Raw genomic sequence first — 13,075 nt, forward strand, 5'->3', positions numbered from 1 at the left:
TCACAAAGAGTGAAAAATTTAAGGGGGTCTGAATACTTTCCGTACCCACTGTATATATATATATATATATATATATATATATATAAAAAGCTAATCAAAATGACAAAGTATTTAAACTAAAAAAAAAAGCTATTTCAAAATATTAATTAAATTATAACTGTATCTGCTAAACTGGTTAAAAAGGCCTATACCAAAACATGTTCAAAAACAAAATAAAAAAATATATAAAATAATCTTATTATATGAATATTCATCTATTCTTCATTATTTAGTTTCTAGCCTCTAAAACTCAACATATGCATGTACCTCCAGCCTAAAAACATTTTAAAATCCATCTGAAGTGATGTATATTCAACACTGGCTGAATGTAATGTCTTCTAAAATGATCCCAAGTGAATGCAGCGACAGCTTTGAAGTGCAATGTCCTTACAGCACAGTAAATCTCAACTAAACAAGACGAACGAGCGGCCATCATTGGCTCGGCAAATACAACAGCGAGCACCACACGCATTTCTGACAAACAGAGTCGGGCCATTATCAGAGTGAGGCCGAGAGACCACTTTAGCACTTAGCAAACCCCTCTAATAAGTGATGGCAGACATCTTTGATTTGCTTGAAATTATGGTGAAAGCAGAGAGAGCAGCAGTTAGACTGCAGTTACTTCACGATGGAAAAGCCCAGATGTACAGGCGCGAGGCCTTCAAACTCCTCTAGACAGACCCAGCTGAGCTCTGAGAGATTTCAGGAAATACAACTTCAACACTGAAAAACTGAGATATGATTAAAACAGCATTTGTTCGCCGCTTCATCCGACGCTGTAATCTTTACTTTTCCATAGTCACATGTAAACAGCAAATCGAACACAGAGTTTCAACTGTCAATCTCACAGTGCCAGTGTTATTATAGTTAACTATTATAAAATAAATAATCAAAAATGTCTCTAGGTTTCCCGAGGGAACGAGACCCTGCGTCGAAGCGCTATGGGAACACCTTCAGCGTGACCACGATCTGAATCACGTGTGTAATCAGTCCAATGGATGGGCGAGACGTCACGGGCGGGGTGACGTAGCGACCAGAAAGCTTAAAAGCATGTGCGGTGGATTCAGTGGCAGCTTCTGGGTAATGAAGCAAGTGCTCGCTCCTTCCTCAAGAGAGTGTTTACTTCTTGTTCCATTACCAGAGCCTGCTCAGGGCCCACCAGAGTGGGAATGACCCCGTTGAAACGAGGCGGAGGAAAACTGAACTGAATGTGGTAGCCTTTTTCTACAGTGTGCAGGAACCATTGAGACACATTTGGCAGAAGTTTCCATGCTGCCAAATAGTCTACTAAGGGAGTCAGTCTCTCGAGACTGACCTCTGGTGTAATCAGAGCATCTAGCTCGGTGCCCTGAAATGGCGGACCGGCAGGGGACGGCCGAACTAGGTGCTCTAGAGACCTCTGGGAGGTAATGAGCCTCTTAGTACCGCTACGTTTCCGGGCGGTGACTGAGAGAAGCGCTCGCCGGAGACCGCTGCGCCCTGAAGCACTGTGGGTGGCAGGGTTGGCAGATCGACCTCCTGAGGGCACTAAGGAGAGACGGGCACCGTATGATGAGGTGTACACCGCTCTTTCCCAGAGGGGCCTGTCCTCAGAAGTCCTGAGCCACAAGCGTCAGGACTGCTTGGCCGAGGTCTTTTTAGACGTAAGAACGGTCCACAGATCCGACTTCATCTTAGAAGACCCCGGCCTAGAGCGTCGCTGGGGCTCCCAGTCCCGATGCGGAGGAGCTGTATGAGGAGCTGGTACAGGGAGGGGGCTGCTCCTGCCTGGCAGCCCCAAAAGCTGCAGAGGAACTGCTGAAACGCTGCCGCTTGTTTACGAGCCTCCTGGTACCTGTCGACGGCTCCCTCGAGAGCTGACTCTGCGTGCTTCGTTCCCAAGCAGACAACGCACAGAATGCTGAAACGCTGTCTGCTCTAGCCCAAGTGTTTAGTCTTATGGCTCGCTTTTGGCATTATGATGCTTATAGTGAGGGACAGAAAACACTAAAGACTCACAAATGGATAGTAGACTGACACACACAGAGCGGTTGCCACAGTATCCACCGCACGTGCTTTTAATAAACACTTCAGTCTGTGTGCGTTGAATTTATTTAATACACGAGTTTCACATTCAGGTGAATCTCAAAAATAAGAATATAGTGAAAAACTTATTTCAAAAAGTGAAACATTTATATATTCTAGATTCATTACATGTAAAGTAAAAATTTCAAAAGTTTTTTGTTTTAATTTTGACGATTACATTTTACAGCTAATGAAAGTCAAAAATCCAGTATCTCAAAATATTTGAATATTTCCTAAGATCAATCAAAAAAAGGATTTGCAAAACAGAAAAGTTCAAGTTCTTTTGAAGTACGTTCATTTATGCACTCAATACTTGGTCGGGGCTCCTTTAGCACAAATGACAGCATTTTTTTTAAATAATTTTTATTCTCACTGGTGATTCTCATTAATTTAACACAGTAAACACTAATCTAATAAAATGACTTTTTATTTAAAAAAAGCTGCTGTACTGCCTTTTTTTAAACAAAATGTAATTTTATTACTTTTTATATAGCTACAATTTAAATATTATTACACATCCATATTACTTTTTAATATTTTTTTATATATAATACCTCTTTGACTATAATCTATAATGTAGTATCGCTATCTCTTTTATATATCTATGATAAATAATATATTTAGCATTATGGCAATGACAATTTGGGGGTAAAAAAATGTGCTTAATTATGGTTAGTTTTTTTGGGGGGGGGTGAAATATAATCCTGACATGTTCCTAACAGCTTTTGTGAGATTAATGAATTAAAAAAGATGGCATACAAATATCTTAATCAGTAATTCAGTACCGTGGTCTACAGCAGTGTAATGTGGAACTACTAACTGATGGAATTGCTGTATCATATCATAGTCTTTTAACATGTAGTTTGTATCCCAAAACACTCTTTCATGCTGTCTAACTAAAACTGAATGACTTTAGAGAAAAGAGGCTCAAAATCGACATTTATCAACAACATAAAAAAGATCATTACTCATTCCAGCAGCTGAGAGATGTGTTTTAGTACCTTTTCTGAGCTGTAGGAGGAGTTTCCCTCTGAATAACTCCAGAGTGAGCGAGTGTCCGCTGTGCTCCTCCATGTGAACCAGCATCCCAGAGTTCAGCAGGGTTTTGAAGTTCATGGACAACACGTCTCTGTTTAATGGAGTGATGCTGGGATCCGGCCTGAAGAGCAAGTGAGCGCTGCCGTCAATACTGACCACATCAGACTCTGAAGACACAGCAGAAACAAACACAAGAACTCGAGAGATCAGGCAGAACCGCTCACAACCAGGCAGTACAAATGACTGATTTCCATTCTCGTTAACAAGGCTTCAACTGCATTCAGTAAATAAACTCTAATGAACTGCAACAAACATACAAACAAGCAAGCAAACAAACAAACAAACAATCAAACAAATAAATAAATAATGAATTGCATAATAATGAACTAAAATAGATACATAGATAATGCATTACAGTAATTAAATACAAATAAATAAATAAAATGAATTAAATAATAATGAAATAAAATGAATAATAGACAAAAATAACTAAGTAAATAATAGTGAAGAAAAATAAATGAATAAATAATGGATTACAATTAAGAAATACATAAATACACTAAAATAAGTTAATAATAATAATGATCTAACATTAAAATAAATCATTAACAAAAACATTTAAATAATGAAATATCCTAAATAAATTGCAAAAAATAAATAATGGACAACAGTAAACATACACTATACACAAATAAAAAAATAATAATGAACTAAAATTAAAATAAATGATAATGAACCTAAAAAGAGAAATACAAATAAAAAAAATAAATAACGAAATGAACTCAGAATAAATAAATTAATTAATTAATAATGGACAATAATAGATAATAGTAATGAGCTAAAATAAATAGATAACAGTAATACATCAATAAATGAATAACCTAAAATAAACAATTACATAATTCAACGAATAACAAATATCAAATACACTGGAAATATCAATAAACAAATAAACAATAAACAAAAATCAAATACACTGGAAATTAAATAATGAACTATATTAAATAAACGCATTACACGTAAATGAAAATGAACTAAAATAAATAAATAATGAACAATAATAATAATAAGAAAATAATAATGAACTGAAATAAATAAGTGTATATATATATATTATATATATGAAACAATCGACAATTAAAATAATAATAATCTAAAACAAACAAATACATATTTAGATAATGAACTATAAATAAGGGACTATAATAAATAAATAATGAAATATAACAAATAAATATATAATGCACAATAGAGAAAGTTAAACAAACAAACAAAATGAATAAATAAAGATTGTGTGTGTGATGTTGATTTAGTGTAAGGTTAACTGCCTGAAGAGTGAAACGCTGACTCTGAGATGCTTTCAAAACATTGATCTGTTTGTTTGTGTGGACTGACATGTCAACAAACCCCTGACTCTAACGATTAAACTCTTTTTATAATTTATCATTATAATTGGTGTTGCACAGTGTTTGTGCAGCTCTATTGGCACTCCTGATGTATTCAGGTACAGCAGCTTCACTAAACGGAGCAGAGAGCGTTTAAACCTGAGGTCAATAGAGATGATGCAAACGCCTGACACTGGACACAACCTGCAGATCCCAGCAATAAATTATACATCTGTATGAATGCAGGGAAAGCACTCCATCCCTAATGGTCTGCTGTATTTACAGTATGAACATGGAAACAATCCAAACGCTGTTAATGCACTTGAGGCAAATAAACACTGTGGTATGTTGACTGGAGGTTTTGCCCTGCAGTTCTGCCCCGTGTGACTCCAGCGACAACACATCTCATGCACAGGACCTCTGAGAGACCAGTCATACATCAGCCAGCGCGCTGGGCTGCAGTCTGACTGAAAACCACTCGTCTGCTCTCAGATGATAACATATAACACGTGGCGTTTGAAGATGTGAAATTGTCATAGTATATATAGAGCACAGGCTGATCTGGAGCGTCATTAATGTTGTAATCACAAAACTAAAAAGAAAGCATTAGATTAAAGGTAAACGGCACCAAACTGAAATTCATAGATAATGAGTCAAACACATATACTAAACACGTCTTCTATTGGCTGCGTAAACAGAGAGTACATTATCACATAGCCCCGCCTCTAAACTCACTCCATTGGTTGAGACAGTAGTTGAAATGAGATCAAACAGATCAATGTTTTGAGAGTGCCAAAGTGTTTTACTATTCAGACATTTTGACAGTTCACAACTACATTTTTTAATCATATTTAAATAAATACATATTCATAATTTGCAGGATTTAATTATTATTATTATTATTATTAGTAGTAGTAGTAGTAGTAGTATACTGTTAAATTTATTTAATAACAAAATATTTTAAATAATATTTAAATAAAATTTATAAGAAAAGATTTTTAAATCAAATTTAAGTAAATAACCAATTATATTAAATTGATTCATAACTTAAAAGATTAAATCATATTTTAACAAATACATTTATTTGTTTAAATATACACAAATGAATAAAAAAATTAACATTTCATAATATGTAGGATTTTATTTTATTTTACATTTACACAAATAAATACATTTGTTTAAATATACACATAAAATATTTGAAATCATATTTGAAATAAATAAAATTCATTCATATATAAATGGACAAATGAATGAATGAATAATATTAAATTAGTTTACATATTAACATAAAATATTTTAAATAATATTTAAATAAACTCAAAACATAAAAGATTTTCAATCAAATTTAAATAAATATTCAAATCTTTAAAATACCATTTTGTTAAAATAAAATAGTTAAAATTCACATTTAAATGAATGAATAATAAATAATAAACCAGAATAAATGAATTTCATACCTAAAGATTTTAAATTAAACAAATACAGAAATAAAAAACATATCATTTTAATTTCTATTTAAATTAATGAATGAATAAATAACAAACTATAATAAACTAATTTCATAATGAAACAAAAAATTATTTAATTAATTTATTTATTTATTTTAAATCATCTTTAAATAAATAAACTCCATGATATGAAATATTTGAAATCATATTTAAATAAATAAATACATTTCATAATATGAAAGGTTTTAAATGAATAACTATAATATTAAATAATTTTCATAAGATGAGCGCTGTCCAGTGGTATGTCAGTGTTGAACACGTACTGTATTGGCAACCGTAGGCCTCCAGTCTCAGGCCGATCCTGCCGTTGGGGTTCCAGTGGAGTGGCAGTATCCGGATGTACTGAGCGATGACCGGCTGCTGGAGTTTGTACATCACCACACTGTCAGCGTTCGAGTTCCCAGAGAAAGCCTTGAATAAGGAGAACACCAGCGTTACATGTGTGTGGTTTGACCTGATGCACTAATGCACTCCAGCATCTTTTCTGTTTCCCATTGGATTATAAAGATGCAGATTGTCGATCCTGAACTCGTGTGGCAGGTGAAGAGACCAGTCTATAACTCACATTCAACATAATGTGAGCCGAGACCCTGTGGAGACCGGAGCGATCGGACATGGCCACGGGTCAGCAAGCAGCGCTTCTCTCCATCACATCACTGTATTAAAGGAAATCAATACGGCACTAACCCGCTGAACAAAACACTCATCGCACAACTAAAACTGGCTGGTTAGGCTGGACTAGGACCGGCCGAAGAATTGCCATGTATGTTTAGGCTGATATGTTTCTTATTGTGTCCAAAAAATAAAAAAAGAATAAATAAAAATCACAGCATATGTTTAGCACATAAACTGGACAAATAAATCAATGACATTTTTTTTTTGTTTGTTTAATTATTATCAGTAAAATTTATAATAACTAACACATTCTAAAGCAACTTTTAGGTAGTGTTGAAATCAATGTGTTAAAATCTGTGCTATATATATATATATATATATATATTAGGGATGCACCGATGTATCGGCCGCCGATATTTATCTGCCGATTTTTTTATTATTTTAAAGCCATCGGCATATCGGAAATAGCATGAAAAGGGCTGATACCGATGGTTTATTAATTAACTGCATGGAGACAATGAGTTGCATGTCTGTTGCATAATCCAATGTCTTTCTCTGGGCAAAGTAATTATATACTTGCCAAAACAAAATAAAATCTGTACAAAATAGTTTGTCAGACGGCATAGTACGGCCATATGCAAACGTGACACTGATGCATCCAACCAGTGAAATGCTTGCTCTCAGCTGTAAATTGCTCTCATTGTAAGTCACAATGGCAATTAGAGTTAGAGTTAGAGTTTATCCGAGGATATGTCACTGTGATGGAGAGACTCTGAAATTGTCTTCCATCACTGTTTTCACTGTTAATGTTGGTTGCTTGTTTGCATTTCTTTGTCTAGCTAAGTGGGCGTGGCAATAGGAAGTGCAAACTAAGAAAAAGCGCTCAGCTTAACTAATGTAAATGTTTGTGCAAATGTTTTGGTTTATCCGTTCTTTTTTTTAATTGTATTATTAATTGCATTTATTTACTTAAACTATTGTTTCTAAATATCATGTATATCATAAGAGTCAAAGGGGTGGGATAGAGTGCTTGGAACAAGATTGTAGTGCTGTGTAGCATCTGAAACTCCAGCCTCAATGTTGTAGAGGGGAGTTGGTACTGTTTTTAGTACTTGCAGTTCTAGTTTTAGACTGTTTTTATTACAATTTTTGTTTTAAGCTCTTAAACCTAATTATTTGCACATTTTGCACATCTGATTTCAATAAACAACCCTTTGGACTCCAACTTCGCTATTGATCCTCCTGGTGACTGCTCGGGTCGTTATCGCAGTCACGAACCGCCAAGCATTAGGCCTACATTTAAGTGAAAATGAATGGCAGGTAATATGCAGCTTTTTGTTTGAAACCAGTGAAGAACGCGGATTCACACAAGGTCACATCACGCGCCCGCAGCGTTTCTGTGAACGGAGAAACAAGAATAAAACTATATAGGCTACATAAAAAGGAATATATAGGCCTATACACAAAATATACTTCACTTAAATCATTAACAGATTAACAAAACGAAAGAAAAAAATTGTGCTGAGTTTCGGATAATTGTAACGTGCTCCGAAGTTCACGGGGGAAAAAAACGAGACGAGCAGAATGCAGCTTTTTTTATTTTACAAAAGCTTTACAGTTTTGAATGATGTTTTGCTTCTATCTGTATGACAAACCAGCGTTGGTATGACCATAAATTACGGAGTAGCAGTTGGGAAAACAATGCAGTGATCGCGTCGGTGCCTCACACGCACATACAACAAATTTTTAATAATATGACATCGTAGCCTGTTCATTATCAAAATAAAATACACAGTTAAAGAAACATAAAAAGTTACACTGCTCAAATGAAATAGTCGGTAGTACAGTCTGTGCCATTCAGCATAACCACCGCCTCACTGTGCTGTTTAGTCTATATGTGAAGGATGATGTTTTACGTCGATAATGCGAGTGAAGAACAAAGCCTATAGTTTACATAATAAATAATAGGTTAGCATCCAGATACTTCGCGGATATGGAAACATTTGGATTCGTGCAGAATGAGAGAGGCAGGCTTCAGTTTCGTTTTTAAATTAATTCGTTTGGGCTTGACGCTTATATTTAGCCTAAATACAACTTTAGAGGATTTGTTGTGGAGAGAAGGGAACTAAAATAGCCTAATTGTGTAATTTTGCTTTTATTTACCAATATTTTAGCCTACATTATTTCTGAATGTAATAATAAAATGCAACGTACAGCCTACTAATTTAGGCTGTTTTTTTCCTCTCAAAACGCTTATAGGAGTAGCGTTTTTTTTTATCCATGCTGAAACATTTTTAAATATCTTGAAAAAAATTATTTAATGTTTTTATTGCGTTGACAGTTTTTTCTTTTGTTTAATACATTTGGTCTTTGGTAAATCTAGAAAAGATGATGCTGTATTGGCTATGATTAAGAGAGATCATTCAAGACTCTCTTCATGATTTTTTTTTTCTATTTAAATAAATTAAACACTGTACTTTATTATTATTATTATTACTATTATTGGCAAAGAAAAAGTTAAAAAAATAACGTTATTAACCGGTATGTTTTCTACTCAAACCGGTTTCACAGAGGAACGCAGGAACAGAAATGTTCAAATACCGATTCTGCTCGGAGTGAACTAATTATTTTTTCTCTCTCGTTTTTAAGCCATGCTTTATGCAATTGACCAATATCGGTATCAGTATCAGCCAATAGTTGTTTGTTAAAATCTGTATCGACCGATATTATATATAGGATATATATAATAGTATATTTATATAGGATATATATTAGCGTTATCAATCGATTAAAAAAAAATTAACGAATTAATCGCACATTTTTTTCTGAAATTAATTGCGATTAATCCCACCTAACATTCATTTCTCTATGAAATGGTTTTTCCCCTAATATTTAACCATTGATTAGCCATTCAACATTACAAGAGCTACCAATTTTAACATTTAACATTTTTACATTAAAAATAGAATGATAAAATATTTAAGCTAGCGCATTGGAGGAGAATTATATTTATATTTTTGTATATTAATATATAAATATAATGTATAATAACATAAATAGATAACATAATGTAACTAAACTATAAATACTAAATATAAAATTATATAAAACAATTACACCCAAATTAAAATGACAAAATGTTTACATTATTAATTATGAAAAATATATAATCTACCTGTCAGCTGTTTAGGCTAAGACAAGTTGAATAACCACCAAAACCAGTGAAACACTAGCTTGGTCAATTTGAGAGGCCAGTCAGACCAGTGTAAACCAGCGAACACCAGCACAGCATGGCTATTCATGCTGGCTATTTTAAGAGGCAAACGGAGGCAACAAGTAGAGTTCTTGTGGATTATGTTGCAGGGAGGAGCATTTATTTTGTCCTTATATCTGCCAGAGATGTCTGCAATTTGGATTTTGTGGGCTCGGAGTAATTGGGAGCTGAGTAGCGCTCTCAGTGTGTTTGAAGGGATCAGCCGTCTGCTGGAGTGCAGCGTTAAGCCCAACAAATTGCTCTGTTTCCTGCTGAGGAGGCGCATCTCATTTGCTCTAAAGTGGCCTGTGAAATATATCAAGAGTCAAGGTGCAAATCCTCCAGCGCCAGGAGCGACAAGCTCTCGCTCTCACAAGAGAAAAAAAAACACGTGTTCGCGTCTTCAACTCTAAACGCTTCTCGTGACAGACAGAGTCGTGACTAGCGCTTCTCATCGCAGACTGATGACGGATACAGACACAAAAACGGGTCTCAGGTCTGTTCTGACCTGTCACCGACCGCAGGAAAAAACAGCACAGAATGCTAATAATAACGTGCAACTATATAATCATGTAAACAAATTTGGGGTCAGTATGACTTTTTTAAAGTAAATCAATACTTAATTATCCAGCGAGGATGCATTAAATTGATCAAAAGTGACAGTAAAGACATTTATAATGTTACTATTTCAAATCAATGCTGATTGTAACAAATACTTTAAAATCAGTGCTGTTCTTTGAACTTCTCTGTTCATCTGTGAATCCTGAAAAATGAGATTTATCACGGTTTCCACAAAACTATTGGGCAGCACACCTGTTTTCAATATTGATAATAATCAGACGTGTTTCTTGAGCAGCAAATCAGCATATTAGAAGGATTTCTGAAGGATCTTGTGACACTGAAGACTGGAGTAATAATGCTGAAAATTCAGATGCGAATAAATTAGATTTGAACATATATTCATATTGAAAACAGCTATTTTAAATCTGAATAATATTTCACTATCTTACCGGTTTTAATGACTTTTTGATCAAATAAATGCAGCCTTGGTGAACAGAAGCTACTCTAACACATACAAAAAAAAACAACAAAAAAAAATTACCAACCCTAAAACTTTTGTTGTTAAGGTCAAATGACATTTTTGTTCATTTCTGTACAAAACTGAATTTTGTTACTCAGTTTGGTCGTCAAATGTAGCCTAAATCCACATCTTGAAGCTAGTTACTAGTTGGATGAATCAATAAATCTTAAGTGCAAACCTCACAGAACAGATTGCAGAGCATTTCGGCATTCAAACGTGAAGACGACAGAAGATGTGAAACTCAATAAGCATCTATTCTCTGAGTGTCAAAACTAAATAAACCCTCTCACACACTTAACAAGCTAATTTCAATAACACATTTAGCTAGTGTTGAACTCACTGGAGAGCCTGAGGAAGCTCAGATCTGTGCTTCTAAATCTGATTTAACATTACACATTGAAAAAAGAGAATTAAATTCATATTTTTAAAATGTTTGTTGAATAAATAAATAAATAATTGTAAAAAAAACAAAAAACTATAAATATTAAATATAAAATAATTAAAAAAAAAAAATTTAATTCGAAACCAAGTTATAAAATATTTAAGGAGGATTATAAGGATTATATTTACAATTTTACATTTATAATAAATATCTAAATAAATCAAATAAATAATAAATACATGTAAATAAACTATAAATACTAAATATAAAATGATTACAAATTAATTATATTAAAAATAAAATTATAAAATATTTACGATCGCACATTGAATGAAGAAAATTATATTCATAATTTAAAATGTATATTAAATGTACAAGTAAATCAAATAAATAATAAATGCAGTACATGTAAATAAATAATAAATATTAAATTATATTAAAAATAAAATGAAAATGTTTAATACTGCACACTGAAGGAGAATTTTTTATTAATTATTTAGTAAATGTATATTAAATATAAATAAAATAATGAATACATGTAAAAAATAAATATACAATGTATTACTAAATATACAATTTATAAAAAATAATTATATTAAAAATTAAATTACAAAATATAATTGAGAGGTTGATGAAGCTTAAATCTGTTTTAAATAAGTCTTATTTATAAATAAGTCTTATTTATTTTAAGATTGCACATTGAAGGAGGAGAATTACATTTATATTTTTAAAATGATAAATATAATATAATATAATAGTATTATATTGATTAAATTATTAAGTATATTTATTATAAAACAGGAAAAATATATAATCTACCCATTAGCTGGTCAGGCCAAGACACATCTGAACAATCACCAAAACCAGCTACACATTAATTTGGCCAATTTGGAGAGTCATGTCTACAGACCAGAAGATCACAGAGATGCATAGCGGGCCGTTTTGAGCCAGTAAACAACGTACGAGTCGCTCAGTGTGACGACGACTTCTGCACAGACAAGCAGCACTAACTAAACTAAATCGCTGCGTAGCGTTTTATCTTGTCAGAGCATGTTTTCAGGTCAGGAATTCAAGTCTTACCCCGATGCTATCCTCCTGTCGGTACGGCCTCCAATTATGGCCCGTGTCACTGAACATGAGGAGGTAGCGTGTGAGCCAATCAGAGCTGCCGTATCGGCCCTGGGTGGCGATGGCTGTAATCTCCGTCCGCTGCTCCAGCTTGATTTCCAGCCACTGGTACTTATTAGAGTCCAGCGGGGACCAGCCTCCGGCACCTGCGGGACACAGCACACAAACAAAGGCTTCTTACTCTGCATTATGGGCCGCGCTGCATGGATTGCATCACGTGCTATTCATAACTGATCCACTGCTGAGGCATTTGTTTGGAGAAAACAACAGCTGCCTTGATAGGGAGCATCCAAACTGAAATTGAACCCTTGTAAGTGGCTGATATGCAACGCACTACATAGCCAGTTATTGTGAACTGCACAAACTAATTTCAATAAAGTTTGATGTTAGCATCACACAAAAACTATTGGGTGAATATTTTGAATATAGTATACATATAAAAAATGTTTTATTTAATAATAATAATTATACTGTATATATAATTTGTTTTGTTAGCATCACTATTGGGTGAATATTTTGAATATAGTATACATATAAAAAATGTTTTATTTAATAATAATAATTATACTGTTATACTGT

At 33.6% G+C, this 13,075-nt stretch overlaps 1 protein-coding gene across 1 annotated transcript in view; it reads right to left on the bottom strand.

Annotated features, from left to right (window-relative positions):
• LOC107568578 (contactin-associated protein-like 4) overlaps positions 1-13,075 on the bottom strand; it is a gene marked incomplete at its 3' end in the record, with an annotated part of 103,565 nt that overhangs the window by 25,174 nt on the left and 65,316 nt on the right. The window contains exons 3-5 of the mRNA XM_016254544.1: positions 12,449-12,642; positions 6,301-6,448; positions 3,105-3,308 (exon numbers count right to left, since the gene is read on the bottom strand). Of these exons, the coding sequence (XP_016110030.1) occupies positions 3,105-3,308; positions 6,301-6,448; positions 12,449-12,642 (546 nt within the window). The remainder of the gene's footprint in view (positions 1-3,104; positions 3,309-6,300; positions 6,449-12,448; positions 12,643-13,075) is intronic.

The sequence above is a fragment of the Sinocyclocheilus grahami genome, unplaced genomic scaffold (assembly GCF_001515645.1).
Source record: "Sinocyclocheilus grahami isolate Dianchi unplaced genomic scaffold, SAMN03320097.WGS_v1.1 scaffold1259.1, whole genome shotgun sequence".
Taxonomy (NCBI): Eukaryota; Metazoa; Chordata; class Actinopteri; order Cypriniformes; family Cyprinidae; genus Sinocyclocheilus; species Sinocyclocheilus grahami.